The sequence below is a fragment of the Moschus berezovskii genome, chromosome 19, assembly GCF_049115385.1.
Source record: "Moschus berezovskii isolate FMDL1 chromosome 19, NW_MosBer_1.0, whole genome shotgun sequence".
Classification (NCBI taxonomy): Eukaryota; Metazoa; Chordata; class Mammalia; order Artiodactyla; family Moschidae; genus Moschus; species Moschus berezovskii.
Window position 1 is genome coordinate 42,953,204 of NC_142478.1, and position 16,998 is coordinate 42,970,201.

The 16,998-nt window shown below is 43.9% G+C and overlaps 1 protein-coding gene across 13 annotated transcripts in view; it reads right to left on the bottom strand.

Annotated features, from left to right (window-relative positions):
* Positions 1–5,685: 5,685 nt before the first annotated feature.
* RAPGEF2 (Rap guanine nucleotide exchange factor 2) overlaps positions 5,686–16,998 on the bottom strand; it is a 265,728-nt gene continuing 254,415 nt past the window's right edge. For 3 of the 13 annotated variants that reach the window (XM_055405065.2, XM_055405061.2, XM_055405069.2), the window contains 5 exons: positions 15,515–15,667; positions 13,124–13,349; positions 12,036–12,595; positions 9,575–9,853; positions 5,689–7,843 (listed from right to left, as the gene is read on the bottom strand). In XM_055405065.2, coding sequence (XP_055261040.2) covers positions 7,815–7,843; positions 9,575–9,853; positions 12,036–12,595; positions 13,124–13,349; positions 15,515–15,667 — 1,247 coding nt within the window. In that variant the 3' untranslated portion in view covers positions 5,689–7,814. Of the gene's footprint in view, positions 7,844–9,574; positions 9,854–12,035; positions 12,596–13,123; positions 13,350–14,513; positions 14,637–15,514; positions 15,668–16,998 lie in introns of all 13 variants that reach the window. The other 10 variants (XM_055405066.2, XM_055405062.2, XM_055405067.2 and 7 more) reach the window with 8 other exon arrangements.

A 16,998-nucleotide genomic window follows, 5' to 3' on the forward strand; every position in this document is an offset into this window, starting at 1 on the left:
ATTCATATCATTTTTTTTAACTCCACATGTAAGTGCTATGATATTTGTCTCTCTCTGACTTACTTCACTTAGTATGGCAGTCTATTTGTTCCTGCAAATGGCATTATTTCATTCTTTTTGGCTCAGTAATAAGCCATGTTCCAAAAGGATACACACACCCCAAAATTCACTGCACTGCTGTCTATAATAGCCAACACATGGAAGCAACCGAAATGTCCATTGACAGATGAATAGATAAAAATCAGTATCATTTTCAGCAATGTCTCCACCTTTGTCAATGTTACTTCTTTCATCTTAAGCACTCAAGCCAGGAATTTTAAGTTTCTTAAAAGTTTTTTCCTGTGTGTGGCAGTGGGAGAGGTGGCTTGATTTTTTTTTTTCTTTCATTCCTCAGTTCCTGTTGGACATCAAGTACTACTGATTTTTTTCCCCTTGAATTGTTTTTGTTCTTCCCTCCTGTCCTGGCCCCAAGCCTCCCAGCCTGGGTGACCCCCACTTCTCCTCACTGACCCTTGAATCCTGTTCTCCTCCCCAAACAGATCTTTTTTCCAGATGGTTGTCTCATCACAGATCCTTTCTTCTGCTCATTTCCTTCCTTCCTTCTTTCTTTTTATGAGCATTGACTGAGCCCCTCAAATAACAAATACAGTATCTAAAACATTTCTGACCCACTTAATCGCACACTCCCTCGCTCGTTCCAAATGATTTCTCAGGGTCTCCTAGTCCTGAAGCCTCAGCTAGTCAGGTGTGTTTCCTCAATGTCCAGGCATCGCCCCAGTCCATCCCATCCTCCCTGATACTCAGGAGGAGCTGAAGACTCTTCTCTGGATGCCTCAGCCTCTGTCCATTTTTCATTCATCTAAACATGTGTAGCCACACAGAACTTAGCTCCTAAACTGCCTCTTAGCCTTTGACCCCCTTGTTAATCTTAAATCCTTGCTAACCTTGTCAAAAGTCACTTATTTGCCAAATACACTTCAATTAAGAAATTTTCGCTACTCATTTTACTCTAAATATTCACCAATATTGGCACAGTTACAGACGCCCATCAATAAATGCATGTTGTAGAATGTACGTCACCCAGAGTGAACCTAATGCAAACTGTGGACTTTGGGTGATGATGCCCTGTCAGGGTTGGGTTATCCACTGTGACAAATGCACCACTCTGGTGCAGGATGTCAAGAGGAGGGGAGGCTATGCATGTGGCGGAATGAGGGGTGTGGGGACCTCTGTACATTCCACTCGTGTTTGCTGTGAACCTAAATATCTTCTAAAATATAAGTTTTTAAAGTAATAAATACATAAATGCACGTTGGCTGATTTTGATGGCCCGGTTTGTCTATAGTTTGGGCCCTTTAAGATGCTCATTTACTAAGACCTCTACACTATCCCAGGCACTGTTCGAGGTGCTGAAGAGAGAGGTAACCAAGAGAGGACGCACAAAGAGCAGGAATGACTCTCCATCTGTGTCGCAGGAAGAGCAGCTCACAGAGCCCAGCTGCAGGGAGTGGTTCCGGGGCTGGACACTCACCAACCAAAGGCAGTGATGCCCTGGCATTTGTTGCTCCCCAAGAGACAAGTGCCTGCCGTACTTGGCTTTCAACACCCCTGCCATCAATGCATCGTTTTCCTGACCTTGTAATCCTCTTCTTACTCACGGTTTGTGCACTCATCACTTCTCTCGTCTCACAGCTTCTGCATCTTGACTAGATACAGCATTTGCTCTTTTTTGCCTTCACGTAGAAATTCCCCAAAACAGAAAGTGATGAGTTCAAGTCAGTTTACTTTCCCCGTCACAGTGCCCTTCTAGGAACTTCTTCCAGATGGTTTGCAAGCCAGGCAATTTTTGGGTCAGGCATCTCTCATCTTTGATCTAGGTGTGATCAAGGCTGATTGATAAGATACTCACTGATGATCCTGAGATCATGACATTTTCCCCTCTCAAGTCTGAGAAATGGGAGATATTCAGCCAAAAGAAGACTATAATTGGAGGGCACTTTGGTTCACTTTGGTGATATCTGTAAATATCTGGCATTGAGAAAAGTGCCTGCACCACAGGAAATGCACACAAGTAAAATTAGCTCATTAAACTACATCTGATAGGTTTGTACATACTTCACCGTCATGTTACATGTGACACTGACTTGATCAGTTTTTAAATATTTATTATTATTATTCATTTTGGCTGTGATGGGTCTTTGTTGCAGCTCGAGGGCTTCTCTAGTGGTGAGTGCCAACTCTAGAGCTTGTGGGCTTAGTTGCAGCAGGGGAATCTTAGTTCCCCAACCAGGGATCGAACTGGGGCCCCCTAAATTGGGAGTGAGGAGTCTTATCCACTGGACTACCAGGGAAGTCCCCCTAAATCAATTTTATAATTTTACTTGAAAAAAGGTTTGCAATCTATATAAATCAAGGAAAACTTCAAATACTGGGATACACCTTTACTGCATTGGTTCCCATCAGACCATACCATATGTCAACTATGGTCAGAGTTAATACTGAAAGTTCCTAAATTGTATTAAACTAGCTACAGAAAATGAAGCTAACTTTGACTTTTGAAGTGTTGAATACCCCACACGGAAATTACTTCACTAGTTTCTCTTTTCTGTAAAAATTGGTCATTTGATTCTAAATTTACTTCAGATTTTTTAAAAATTTACTTCAGATTTTATATTCTATGCTTTTCCCCATAATGAAAATTATTATGATCTTATTGAGTGCCCATAAAACAAAGCCTTTTCTAAGATTTTTTAGCCTTGCATGCAATGTTTTGATAGCTTCTATAAATGTTCCTGTTATGTAGCCATGGCATTGTAAAAACTAACTGGGCAGAAAACATCATTTCAAAAACAGGCAGGAATTTTACTGTGCTTGCTTCGTCCTTGGCTAAAATGTGAATGTTGAAAAAAGTGCAATCCACAAATTATTATTTTGTTCCAATCAAGTGTTTTTTCTGTCAGCTGGGCAAACCCTCACTCACTGTAAGATTTTTCTGAAGGGCCCTGCCCCCTTGGCTACAATATGTCCTACTCATTTCTATTCCATTACTGCCCACTTCAACCTCCGCTGCCTGACATTCTTTGTGAATATTTGCAAGATCATTTGCCTCTCCAAACAACAACTTGACCCTTCAATGTGCACTCGCTTTACTCTGAGTAAGCTATTTTTCAAGGAGAACAGCATCAGGGAATCAAGGACAGAGCTCCTTTTTCTTTGGCAAGAATGCAAGTGTGGTAATTCCTTGAAAATCCATAAGCACACAGACCTACCAGATGTGCTGATACATGCTTGTTCAGCAGCTTGCATCTTTCAAGACCATTTTGAGAGATTATCAGTGACTTGGAGATCAAATATATTAAAGTATAGATGAGCATAAACTCTATACCTCCCAGGAGAAGGAAAGGATTAAAGCTGAGGGAACTATTTGGAGGACTTTAAACTTTTTGGGCTCCAAAATCACTGCAGATGCTGACTGCAGCCATGAAATTAAAAGACGCTTACTCCTTGGAAGGAAAGTTATGACCAACCTAGATAGCATATTAAAAAGCAGAGACATTACTTACTCCTTGGAAGGAAAGTTATGACCAACCTAGATAGCATATTAAAAAGCAGAGACATTACTTTGCCAACAAAGGTCCGTCTAGTCAAGGCTATGGTTTTTCCCGTGGTCATGTATGGATGTGAGAGTTGGACTGTGAAGAAAGCTGATCGCCGAAGAATTGATGCTTTTGAACTGTGGTGCTGGAGAAGACTCTTGAGAGTCCCTTGGACTGCAAGGAGATCCAACCAGTCCATTCTAGAGGAGATCAATCCTGGGTGTTCATTGGAAGGACTTATGCTAAAGCTGAAACTGCAATACTTTGGCCACCTCATGCAACGAGTTGACTCACTGGAAAAGACTCTGATGCTGGGAGCGATTGGGGGTGGGAGGAGACGGGGACGACAGAGAATGAGGTGGCTGGATGGCATCACCGTCTCGATGGACATGAGTTTGAGTGAACTCCGGGAGTTGGTGATGGACAGGGAGGCCTGGCGTGCTGTGGTTCATGGGGTCGCTAAGAGTCGGACACGACTGAGCGACTGAACTGAACCTGGAGGTATGAAAACAGAACAGGTGCGTTTAGTCTTTTTGATTAAGGAGGAGAGCTTTCTGCAATACTCCTAAAACATGGCAAAGTTCTGTATTAATATGACATCAAAGAAGCTAGGTAACAGCCACTGATCACATATTTCTTACATCCCTGGAGTGGTGTGAGTGGAGCCTTTGCTACTTAAAGGTAACCTAAAACATAAACACGTAAGAACAGGCATCATGGCTGACTGTCATTTTCCTTTTTCAGCAGAATACAAAAAGTGATTAAGAGGTTATTCTTCAAAACATCAGCTCCTTAATATTTTTCTGAACACATTAGAGAAGAGCAAGCTTTTTGAATGACAGAAATTGACAGCACGGGTTGCTGTTGTGATAGGGTGTCCCTGAGCGAAGGGTTTTACAGTGAACAGCTGATGGTGGCGAGCACATGAGAACACAGGTGTCCACACAGGCTCCTGCATTCTGAACAGGTATGGCTGAAGCTACAGAAATGGTCTTAATTCTCCACATTGTTGTGGTGGCCAGATCTTCAAACTTTACTCACCAAGACTACACAAATGCCTGTCAGACTTTTAAGTTGGCCACCTTCTCTTCAGCACCAGGACTGAAGTCCTGCCATCTTTCTAGAAGCCCTCACATTTCCAGAATGTGTTCCATGTCCCTGCATTCAACCTCCTGCAGCTTCCTGGGCAGGACTTTTATTGCTGGCGTGCTGTGATTCATGGGGTTGCGGAGAGTCAGACACGACTGAGTGACTGAACTAAACTGAACTGAACTTGAGGATAAGAAACAGTCTTTGATTTCAAAATGTGCTCAAGAGTTCCTGCTTAACTGACTCTCACCTTTTTAAATATAAGTGCCCTTCTCATAGACTTAAATATTATTCAGACCTACCTTACATTAAGACTCACAGACAGAACAAAGATATTTGATATACTCTTTGCTGTTATAGTTGTTTAGTTTCCAAGTTGTGTCTGACTCTCTTGTGATCCCACTGACTGTAGCTCTCCAGGCTCCTCTGCCCATGGGATTTCCCAGGCAAGAGTACTAGAGTGGGTTGCCATTTCCTTCTCCGGGGGATCTGTTTGACCCAGGGATCAAACCATGTCTCCTGCATTGGCAGGCAGATTCTTTACCACTAAGCCACCAAGGAAGCCCTGATGTACTCGTTAGAACTTCCAAATTACTTGCTAGGTTGTACTAACTTTGGAGAAGGAAATGGCAACCCACTCCAGTGTTCTTGCCTGGAGAATCCCAGGGACGGGGGAGCCTGGTCGGCTGCCGTCTATGGGGTCGCACAGAGTCGGACACGATTGAAGCGACTTAGCAGCAGCAGCAGCAGTACTAACTTACTGGCCATAATCTTGAATGCCAGTTTAAAATCTCTGAGGTCCTATTTCTTAGTATATGTATTGGGAATCAAAATATTACATCCTGCAAATATTTTTACCGGAAAAGAATTGGGAAGAGATAAATGCTGTGTAGATATACAATGATACTATTTTTCACTGAACTGCATTAAACACTATGAATTCTGGACACATGAATGATCTTATTTTCTATTAACATGAATGATATTAATTTATTCTCTCTTAGGTGACGTCATCTGTACCTCCTCTATGCCCTGAGGACTTGCTCCTGCAGTGAGACCCAAGGGCTTTCTCATGCTTCAATTAGAAAAAGCATGCACAAGTCATTAAGAATATAGACAAGGCGTTATGTTATATTTATTTATTTTCCAGCTTGTACAAACTGGATGTAGAAGCATAAACATAGTACATTTCTACCATTTTCAACAAAAATATAACCAATATGTACAATTATTGTATTAAAAATACAAAAGGGATACAGACTCCACCAATGTCTTTCTAAAAGACATACAGGTACAAGTAGTATCAAAAGCATGAGGAAATCACCAGTTAATTGTACATTCTGCACTTGACATCACAGAGCGAACTGAGGTTACAGTCCTATGTTCTACGGTGACTTAATGCTTAGATAACATTTGTGCAACTTGTGTAGAGCGAGAGTTCTGTCTTTCTAGATGCACATGAGGTCCATAGCCTAGAGAAGAAAACTGGCAAATAATGCATCTTACATGTAAAATTACAAATGCATCATTGACAATGTAATATATAAGCAAGTAGACAAATGCCATGATACAGGAGAGAATCATTAAATAAAGCACTGACATTGCTTTGATACAGTGAAAAAACACTGCAATTCGACTTTTAAAATTGGAAGCTATTTACGTTTATCTACTGATCAATATGATCAGCTGAATTTAATGGAAAAAAAATCCAAGACCAGCAGTTCCTCACATCTGAGTACTACTCGGATTGGCAGCCTTCACTTTTCCGGAGTCTGTGCAAAAACAACACAAAAATAGAGTGGAGGGTTCAGTCCTTCTGGGGTTAATAGCAGCTGTGAGCAGGTGGTTGCTACACTCAGGCCTTCTCCATCTCAGCGTCCGTAAAGCCACTTACGGGTCAGTCTTTGGCCACCAACCTGCCTTGCAAAGGCTGGCGGATCGCACCGGGTTTTGGACCTTTTTGATCTTTTTCATGTTAAAGGCTCGTGTGTTCCCTTGTGCCGATCGATTGATACAGGGAGGCTGTCTTGAAAGAGCAGTATGAACGGCTGGCGTTAGTGCCAACACCCCGAGCTGCTTTCACTGCAATGGTATCCAGTTATAAACGTTTCTCTTTAAAAACAAACAAGAGAAGCCCTAAAGCTAAATGAACAGAAATCAAAGAAACATAATTTAAAAAACATGGGGTCTGCCGTCCATCTCGATGGAGCAGGGCACGCCCAAGGGTGACGCTGCCCTGTGCTCCATAAGGCTCAGACACAGGACGCTAGAGTCCCAGTCCCTCCCCGGCCATGTGCAAACAGTTTGTACAGTAGAGCCCAAGCCCCTGGGGAAGGAGGGGCGGGAGCTCTGGGATCTAGGTAATTGGCTAACATCTCATGCTTCCAGGATAGGGCACTTCTGGGGGCGGCCAGGACGCAGGAAGAGGCGCCGTGCTACGCCTCCTCTATTCCTGGTGTGGCCACACCCTGTCCGGCATATTTGGTTTTTGAGAAACCCAGGCTGGCAACCCTACTTAAAGGTTCAAAATAATACTGTAATCATTAAATGGATATAACATTTACTCTCTGAACACAATCTTTAAATTCATTAAAAAGGAAAAAAAAAAAAAAAAGAGGACACTGTAAACAAGCGGACGAGCACTGTACTCAAAGGATTTCGTTTTTGTTTTCCTTGGTGGGTTAAAGGCCCCAAGTAGTTCCGTGGCTGGCTTTTCTCACGATTCCAATGAAACCAAGTGCTAGGACTGGATTGAAATCTAAAAGGGAGATTTTTAAAAAATCCTTCCCGGCGTGGATAAGTGCAGCCAGGGTGAATCATCGGTGGCGGTGATCTTGGAATCTGGAATGATGCTGTGTTACGTGGCAGGCAGCGACGGGGAGCTCGGAGACGGCTGCACTGTGCATTCAAGCAACGAAGTCGGAAAAGTGCCAGGGCGGTTTCTTCACAGTATTTCACATGCAAAGGGGACAGGAAGAGGGGTCAGGAGCCCCATGCTGCTTTTAAGGCAGGAAAGGAGGCAAACTGGTCCACCATCCTCAGAATGTGAGTTCCAAGGCTCCGACGCTAGGGGGCGTCTTCTTGTGCTCTCCTTTGGGCGGTTGACTCGGGTCCAGAGAAGCCCGCGCCTCAAACAGCAGACACTTGTTCATCTTCTGCTAAAACAACCGTGAAAGAAAGACAGACAGACATCAATGAGTAAGCAAGTCATTTTCTTGTGCTTAGAACACATTCACCGATAAGCTAAATAAAAACACCAGAGCTATTTTCTAAGTCTAGGTCACTATACTATAGCTATTTTGTAAGTCTAGTCACTTAACAATCCTCATCTTTTTTTTCTCCCTAATGATATTGTCACCTTGCTTATTTAACTTATATGCAGAGTACATCATGAGGAACGCTGGACTGGAAGAAGCACAAGCTGGAATCAAGATTGCTGGGAGAAATATCAATAACCTCAGATATGCAGATGACACCACCCTTATGGCAGAAAGTGAAAAGGAACTAAAAAGCCTCTTGAGAGGAGAGTGAAAAGGTTGGCTTGAAGCTCAACATTCAGAAAACAAAGATCATGGCATCTGGTCCCATCACTTCATGGGAAATAAATGGAAAAACAGTGGAAACAGTGTCAGACTTTATTTTGGGGGGCTCCAAAATCACTGCAGATGCTGACTGCAGCCATGAAATTAAAAGACGCTCCTTGGAAGGGAAGTTATGACCAACCTTGATAGTATATTAAAAAGCAGAGACATTACTTTGCCAACCAAGGTCCGTCTAGTCAAGGCTATGGTTTTTCCCATGGTCATGTATGGATGTGAGAGTTGGACTGTGAAGAAAGCTGATCGCCGAAGAATTGATGCTTTTGAACTGTGGTGTTGCAGAAGACTCTTGAGAGTCCCTTGGACTGCAAGGAGATCCAACCAGTCCATTCTAAAGGAGATCAGCCCTGGATATTCATTGGAAGGACTGATGCTAAAGCTGAAACTGCAATACTTTGGCCACCTCATGCGACGAGTTGAGTCACTGGAAAAGACTCTGATGCTGAGAAAGGTTGGGGGCGGGAGGAGAAGGGGACGACAGAGAATGAGATGGCTGGATGGCATCACCGACTCTGTGGACATGAGTTTGGGTGAACTCCGGGAGTTGGTGATGGACAGGGGGGCCTGGCATGCTGTGATTCATGGGGTCGCAAAGAGTCGGACACGACTGAGCGACTGAACTGAATGATTCACAGTGAAAAGTTTAAAATAAAGTATATTGTATATTTACTGACTGGAAATTCACTGACGGTAAATTCACTGAAAACAATTATAAAGCAGCATGTGACCTTTTATAGTATATACTCACACATAAAGTCTAGAAGGATGTATAAAAAAATGCTAATGGCTGTTGTCTATAAATGGCAGGATTATAAATAATTTTCATTAATTGTTTTGCTTTCTTCTATAACGATTTTTTGCAGAATAACTTAAAAGCAGAAGGGGGAAGGGGTGCCTTAGTCTGCCCCTCTGCATTCTCACCCCAAAACGGCCAGCTGGGTTCATACAGAGAAGGCAAAAAAAGCTCTAGAGAAGTGGTTTTTTTTTTCACTAGACTTTCATTTGGAACTTGTTACAAGTTCAAACATTTTCCCAGAAAACTGAGGACTAGGGAAGGAAAAGGAGCCATGCACACATGTTATTACAGGGGGCCCCCACTGCAATCTTTAGTTATTCCTCAAGTCACTTAGAAAGAAGCAAAACGCAGCCCAACTGCGCACACTAGGTTAGGGGAATGGGGTGCGGAGCCCTGAGTGGGCAGCGTCCCGAGGAGAGAGGACCAGCCAGGATCTGGGATGCCGGAGGTGGGGCGCAGAGGCAGGGCTGGGGCGGGGGGGAAGGCGCATGTACCGTCCTCCTCGGCGGTGAGGCCCGGGGGTGCACAAGGGCCGGCGCGCGGGTCGCCATCGCCAGGCCGGTGCCACTGCGGCCGGGGGGCAGGCCTGGCGCTGCCTGGGGCGGGGGGTTCGGCCGGCCGGGCCAGCATCCTGGACCGCTGCAGCGCCACGGTGTAGTCCGGCGGTTTCCGGGCCGGGTGTGGGTGGGCCTCGGGGAAGTCGGTGATGGGGATGCCCACATAGCCTGGTGGGGTGGGCGGCGGCTCCCGGTAGCGGCCCTCCTTCCTGGCTGCTGGGAGAGAAAAGGCGCTGCAGTCAGCATCTAGGGAAGCGCATCCTGGGCCACACGCACTCATCCGAAAGGATGAGGACCACGATCAACAGTGCACATGCGGTGTAGCTGCACATTGGCCTGCGGAGCGGGATGCGGGGGCGGTGCAGTGGGAGGCAGGACGTCTACCAAACTGGCTATTCACCGGGTCATCTCTGGTGGCACAAGTGACTAAGCAATCTAAGTATCTGTAACTCTAACCGGGTGACTGCAGAGCGTCTCTGCTGGTCACAAAGTAACCAGGCCAACGCCCAACCCTGGGGTTTACTGGAAACATCAGGCAAAGGTAACAGAAAGGCACCCAGGCCCAGGCCAGAAACCCGGGAGTGGGGCCTGGCCAGGTGGGCTGTCACCCTGTGCTGGGCACCCACCCTCACCAGGCAGAGGATCAATTCAATATTACTTTCAAGCCTTTGGTCTCACTTCGGAAAACAGGGAATCAAAGTTGGAAAACTGTACCAAAAATGATGCAAATTTCAAAACTTAAGACTGTACGTAAGGTATGTATTTTTTTCTTAAAATCCTTTTATATTAACTTCATGACATAAAACATGAATCTGTAAAGGCAGGTGAAGGCCAATATCTTGAACTTTCTAGACTCAACTGTTAGGAACTTAGATCATTCTTTCTTTTGCAGTAAAAATTTTGTGTATTTGTTAAAAGAAAATGATTTTTTATTTGTAATTGTCATGATATGGAAGCATTCCAAGTGTCCATCAACAGATGAATGGATAAAGAAGATGTTATACACACACACACACACACACACACTGGGATATTACTCAATCAATAAAAAGAATGAAATGACATTTGCAGCTACATGGATAGACCCAGAGGTTATCATACTAAGTGAAGTAAGCCAGATAAAGATAAATATGATATCATTTATATGTGGAATCTAAAAAATAATACAAGTGAATCTATATACGAAATAAAAATAGACTCACAGACATAGAAAACAGATTCATGGTTACCAAAGGGGAAAATGGAAAGGAGGGATAAATTAGGAGTTTGGGATTAACATATACATGTGTATAGCACAGGGAACTATATTCAATGTCTTGTAATAGCCTATAATGGAAAATAATATAAAATACATATATATATGAATCACTTTGCTGTACACTTGAAACTAACACAGTATTATAAATCAACTATACTTCAGTTTTTAAAAAGTGCTTTAAAAATTGCAACCTAAGAATAGGTACTGTTTTTTCCTTATTCATCTTGAAAAGACAGATTATATTCCAGATTTCTCACTCTGTATCCTATAATGCAACCCTACACTTTAATCATGCAGATGTTGAACATGCCATAAAGAGTATATTCTGATAGGGTTAAGGGAAAGTAAGAGACTTTACAACAAAAACAGCAGCAGCAAACTGATAGTGACTTCCACGTACTTGGGAATTATTATCGAGGCACTAGGGGTCAAAGTGTTTTGCAGATATTTCCTTTAAAACTCACACCAACTGCACGGACAGAAATCATTAAACTCATTTTACAGATGAGGAAACAGACGCCATTTAGTGACTCACCCAGTGTCACAAAACTAGGACAGTGGCAAAGCACCGATTCAGCACGACCCCAGCCAGCCTGACTCGCAGGCTCTTACTGATGACATTACCTCTTAGCACCCTCCCCACCATGCTCTATCCTGTGCAGAGGGAATTTGTGTAGCACAGAAAACAGCTTACCTACATAAGAAACATCAATAGGAGGAGATTTTTAAATATGCAATGTGTAAAGTTCTAAATACAATTCAAGGGAAAAAAACAGAATAATAAAACATTTAAAACCAGTTCCAATTAAACAAAAAAAACGTCCTCCTCTAGAGAGAATGGTCACTCTTTCTGGTAACTTTCAGCCTAGACCAATACCAGAGCAGAGAATACCACATCATAATGACAACCTACTGATCCTGACAGCTGCAACACAGAGTATATATAAGCACTAGAGCACAGAACCTGGGCTCTTGCAACCATCATTCACTTCAAAATCCTGAGGGCACTGCTAACTCAGAAGCCCTAAGGGACAATGGGTGGGACAGAACAAGAAGACCCACAAACACATACTTTTAATTTTGAAATAAGTCAGGGTGCAGCCATGACCCACACATGACATAGCCCAGCGGTCAGCTTACCGATGAGCCCCTTGGCGGCACTGGGTGTCACGGCTATGTGGGCGGCCATGGCGGCAGGTTTGGCTTCCTCTGCGGTCACGGCCGTCATGCTGCTGCTCTCAGCGTCAAGGGAAACGTCCTTACCCCCCCTTCTCTTGATTGTGCCCGTGTCCCCTTCCGAGTCCTCTCCCCAGTACCCCGTGGACGAGGCCCAGCTGGCCCGGGACTGGGCCTGATCGAGACTCTCTCGGCTCTGACTCTGCCTGCTGTACTTTGCACTGTGGTCGGGAAACATGATTTGGTCCATATGGCTGCTCGAGGCCCACAGCCCTGAGGCTTCCCCTGGGTAATCAAAGTGAGTGTGCCCAAAGGGGAGTGTCTCCCAGCTCCTCTGGTGCTGGATGGTCTGGATGTTGTCATGGGAGCCGCTCGAGCACGAGGTCCAGCTCCCCCGGCCACTGTCAGCAGCGTCCAGGGAAGCTCGGTCCCCCTGGTCTTGGGAAAGCTCCTCTGTGCTGGGGGAAGAGATCACGGTGGCTGCAGCGTACAGGCCCCTGCTCTCAGACAGTGGTGCACAGGATCTAGGTGGCCAGCGGGAAGGAAAAAGGAAAAAAGAAGACGAGAAGGAGAGGGGAAGAAAAGAGCACGATTAACTAATCAATCAAAAAAACCCATTCTTCCCTCAAAAGGTAACCTCCTTTCCTCCCAGGAAGAGGATGGAGGCTCCAACGACAGAGCCACTCTGCCCTGTTCAGTTTCCTCCCCTGGCCCTTGCGAAGTCACCACAACATCAACACGGGGGAAAAAGAGCAACCAGTTGCTTACAATAAAGGAAGCTTCTCCTTACAGGGCTCACCACAGTCTGATTATTTTGGGAGGACAGCTCATACAAAAAGACTGAGACACATCCCAGAGGTACCCCCTGTCCTCAGCACAGAGAAACGGGTCCCAGGGAAGACCAGCCCTAACTCGAAAGCATTCTGCCTGGCAGAGACGGCACAGTGCTTTCAGGAAATGCTGAGCGTCGGAACTGGGATGGGAGAGCACCCACCGCCTGGGCAGCATGTACAGTGAACAGCAATGCACATGTGGAGGAGAGGAGCCCCTACCCCAGGCTGTACTGGTCAGGCTCCACCGCCGGCCGCCTCTCCAGCCGGCCCGAGGCCAGGTTGGTCTCCACGATGCTGACCGATGGCCTCTGGCGCCGCTCGTCAGGCAGTGAGACAGGCAATGAATCGAAGGAGGAGTTGCTGACGATACTGGATCTCGAGGAGATTTCGCTGTGGCCGGAATCTGAGAAGTTATCCACGGTGCCACTTGGAGCCAAAGTGTAGCCTGCGTGGGGACACACCAGTCCTTAGACACTGCAGGTTCATAGTGTCCACAATGCAGGCTACAGAAGCCACCACAGAAGTGGGGACTAAACACTCTACTTTTGGACTGAGATATCACAAATTTTTACTCAAAATGAATTTTAGCATGTTTAATGAAAGTTTAGAGAGGAAAAAAGAAAAAGTCATTATATGAGCCAGGAACTAACGCAGAGATCATGGCATGACCTGACTCATCTTAGCTCTCTTAAATATAAATTATACTACACCCATCTATACAAATGAAACTATGAAGATTGACTAGGATCACATTTAAAAGTATGTTTTTTTTTTTCCTCAACCTGAAAAGTGAGCAATTTTGCCTTATTATTTTTTAGAACTTTATGGCAGAGAATAACTCCATTGGGAAGATCCACATTAAAAAGGGACATGTAGGAATAATAAATAAGACCTGAAGAAGGTATTTTTGGGTTTTGGCCGTTTGATTTTTCAACATTAATAATATGTTGGGTAAATCACATAAAAGCCAATTGTTTTGAAGGATACAATGTACACAATCTCCACTTTCTCCCTGGACCATCACTATGTCTAAACAAATGTCCATTTTCTGGTATGAAGGACCCTTAACTCTCCTTTGTTGCTAAAAACAATTCTGAAAGTCACAAAGGAAGAGAAGTTTGTCTTGAAATTTTAACAACAAAAAAGCCAAATCTTCCTTTTCAGTACTCGTTTCTTTTTTAACATTACTAAGAATCTAATGCTACTTAAAATACTGATTTTATATGATTATATGTGTACAATGCAAAATTTTCAATGCCACCTACCTAATTAAAAAAAAAAAAGGAAATCTAGAACACCTAAATGTTGCTAATTACTCTCTAAAGAGTATTTTCTCATCGTTTCAGTAAATTATGAATTCCTGATTTATTTTTTAAAGGTTACACAGGTCTTGATATGATTTAATGTGTCCATCTATGAAATGTCTTTTATAAACCACACTACGAGTTCTGACAGACAAGATTTTCTGAACAGTCTGCCCAAAAGACACCTGAGAAAACCATCACTCAGGTGGTGCCCTGGACATGTGGAGGGAGGGACTGTTCCATTTTCCTCAGCTAATGAGACGACTCCTGTCCTTCCCCCTGGTTCTGGGTTCTGTAAACCCCACCTATCCCATAGGACTGTGGGGCATCGTTATTCTTGCTACTGTTCTCACTTCCAAGAGAAGAGGAGGAGCTGGTTAAATCCAACTGCCCAGAGCCAAAAGATCTCAGCTGACTGCCACTGCCACCTAACAACGGCTGAGAGAAGAGTTCAGACACACCCACTGAACACGGACTACAGACTGACACCACAAAAAATGCACAGCTGTCCAAAAAAGTTAGAAAGTCAAGCAGGAATGGTATTTGTTGTACCAGTGAAATCTCACAATGGCTTAATCTCTTTGGCCTTGTCTAGCAAGAACAATCTAGCCATTTATTGTGGACTTATGCCCATTCAGTGAAAGGGTAGGGGGTGGAAATAATTCTGAGGTTAGGCAGCAGAGAATTACCTAGTATTTTAAGATAAGAAAGCATTAACATTGGAAGGAGAGCCTGAGTTCCTAAAATGTAATCTCTTTAAAAATAAGACAAGATAGCAACAAAAAAGATAATCAAGACACGTGTTAATACAATGAAAAAATAAATCAGGAAGATATGAGTTTTTCTTATGTTTATATAGCCCTTTACTCCCTAATTAATGCTATATAATCATTTTTAGTTAGAACTGTTAGTATAAAAAGAATTATTCCCACACTTACAATCAGCAAAAAATGAATTATAAAAATTATAATATTACTAAAAATGAATTTTATATAGTTATATAAGCTTAACACTATTTATAGTTATAATATTAAAGAATACCGAAATTCTTCAAAATTTATAAACTGAGGAGAAAAAAATCCATTGGGTGTTACACATCAGGTCGCTTTTGTTTTTCTGGTTGCACCTGGTGGGCTTGAGGAACCTTAGTTCCCTAAACAGGGATGGAACCTCGCCTCAGCAGCAGAAATTTGGCGTCCTGACCTCTGGATGGTCAAGGAATTCCCAAGGTCATCTTAAGCACCTATATTGTCAGAATTTATCACAGCTGAAAGAATAGGTCATAGAACATAAGTGACCCAGTCACCTTTCCGTGGGGAGCTCTGTGGGGAGGTGGGCGGAGAGGAGAGCTGGGAAGATGCGTTGGATATCGTGTCTTCTGCTGGCCTCCTATGGCGCTCCAGACTTCCTTCTTCAGACAAAGAAAGAATTTTCTTTAAAGCTTGTGGAGAGTTGATGCCTGTAAGAGAAAGAATTTCAATGTGCAGAATAACCGGAAGAACCCAAACACCTTTCTGTGCTAAGACTTAATATTCTATTCTGTTGCAGGCTGTCTGCAGTCTCAGAGGTCTGTGTGCTCTCCCCAGGTAAACAGAGGCACCTCATAGGAGGCACCAGGGACCACAGTGCAGCTTCTGACGCCTGTGGAGACGAGAGAGGCTGCTTCTGGTATTCCACGCTAGGTTCTGAATCTTGGCCACCACATTATTTAATATGTTGGGCAGCAATGAAGAAAAAAAAGAGAAAATCTGGAAATACTTTAAGTTAGGATGAAAGCGATGCAGCTCAGAATATTTATCAGAACTCAAGTTTGGGTTGGAAAGAGGTATTTTGGTGTTGGAAAAAACTAGCGCGTGGGAAGTGGGAGTGATGGCAGGAAAGGATTGAGCCAAGAGGCAAAAGGAAGTAGCAGGAAAGAGAATGAAGGAGCATTAAGGAATTGCACACTAATATTTGATCAATAAGCAGATGAAGGAGCAGCAGCAGGAGGGGACCTTGAAAGTGCCAGGAACCAGAAGTTGAGGGAGAAGGTGTCTGGGGGGAGCCATCGAGCACCAAGTGCAGAATCAAGCAGGAGGATGTAGGGCAGAAGAAAAAGGATTCCATGTGCTACTATCAGGTGATTCTTCCCCTAAAAACTACTTTAGATATGAGGAAGTCACATGAAGAGATTTTTACTAAGTCTGTAGCATTACTATGAGGCACTCTCAATTACCATATTTTGAACAACAAAGAGACCTAAGGGGAGGCATTAGAGGCTGAAACTACCTCAACTAATATTAGTTTTGTTTTTTTTTTTTGGCTCTGCTGGGTCTTCATTGCTGTGCATGGGCTTTCTCGAGTTGAGGTGAGCAGGGAGTACTCTCTAGTTGCGGTGTGGTGGTTTCTCTTATTGTAGAACATGAGATCTAGGACTCGTGGGCTTTAGTAGTTGCAGCATGTGGGCTCAGTAGTTGCAGCTCCCAGGTTCTAGAGAATAGGCTCGACAGTTGTGGCATCCAGGCTTGACTGCTCCAAGGCATATGGAATCTTTCCAGGTAAGGAATCAAACCTGTGTCCCCTGCATTGGCAGGAGGATTCTTAACCACTGGACCACCACAGAAGTCCTTAAATATTTATTTTTGTTAGCTTGGGTCTCAGTTGTGGCATGCAGGCTTAGTTGCTCTGCAGTATATGGGATCTTAGTTCCTTGACCAGGAATCAAATCCTCAGCCCCTGCACTGGAAGGCAGATTATTTACCACTGGACCACCAGGGAAGTCCTTATGTTAGTTTTGATGTTCTCAGACTT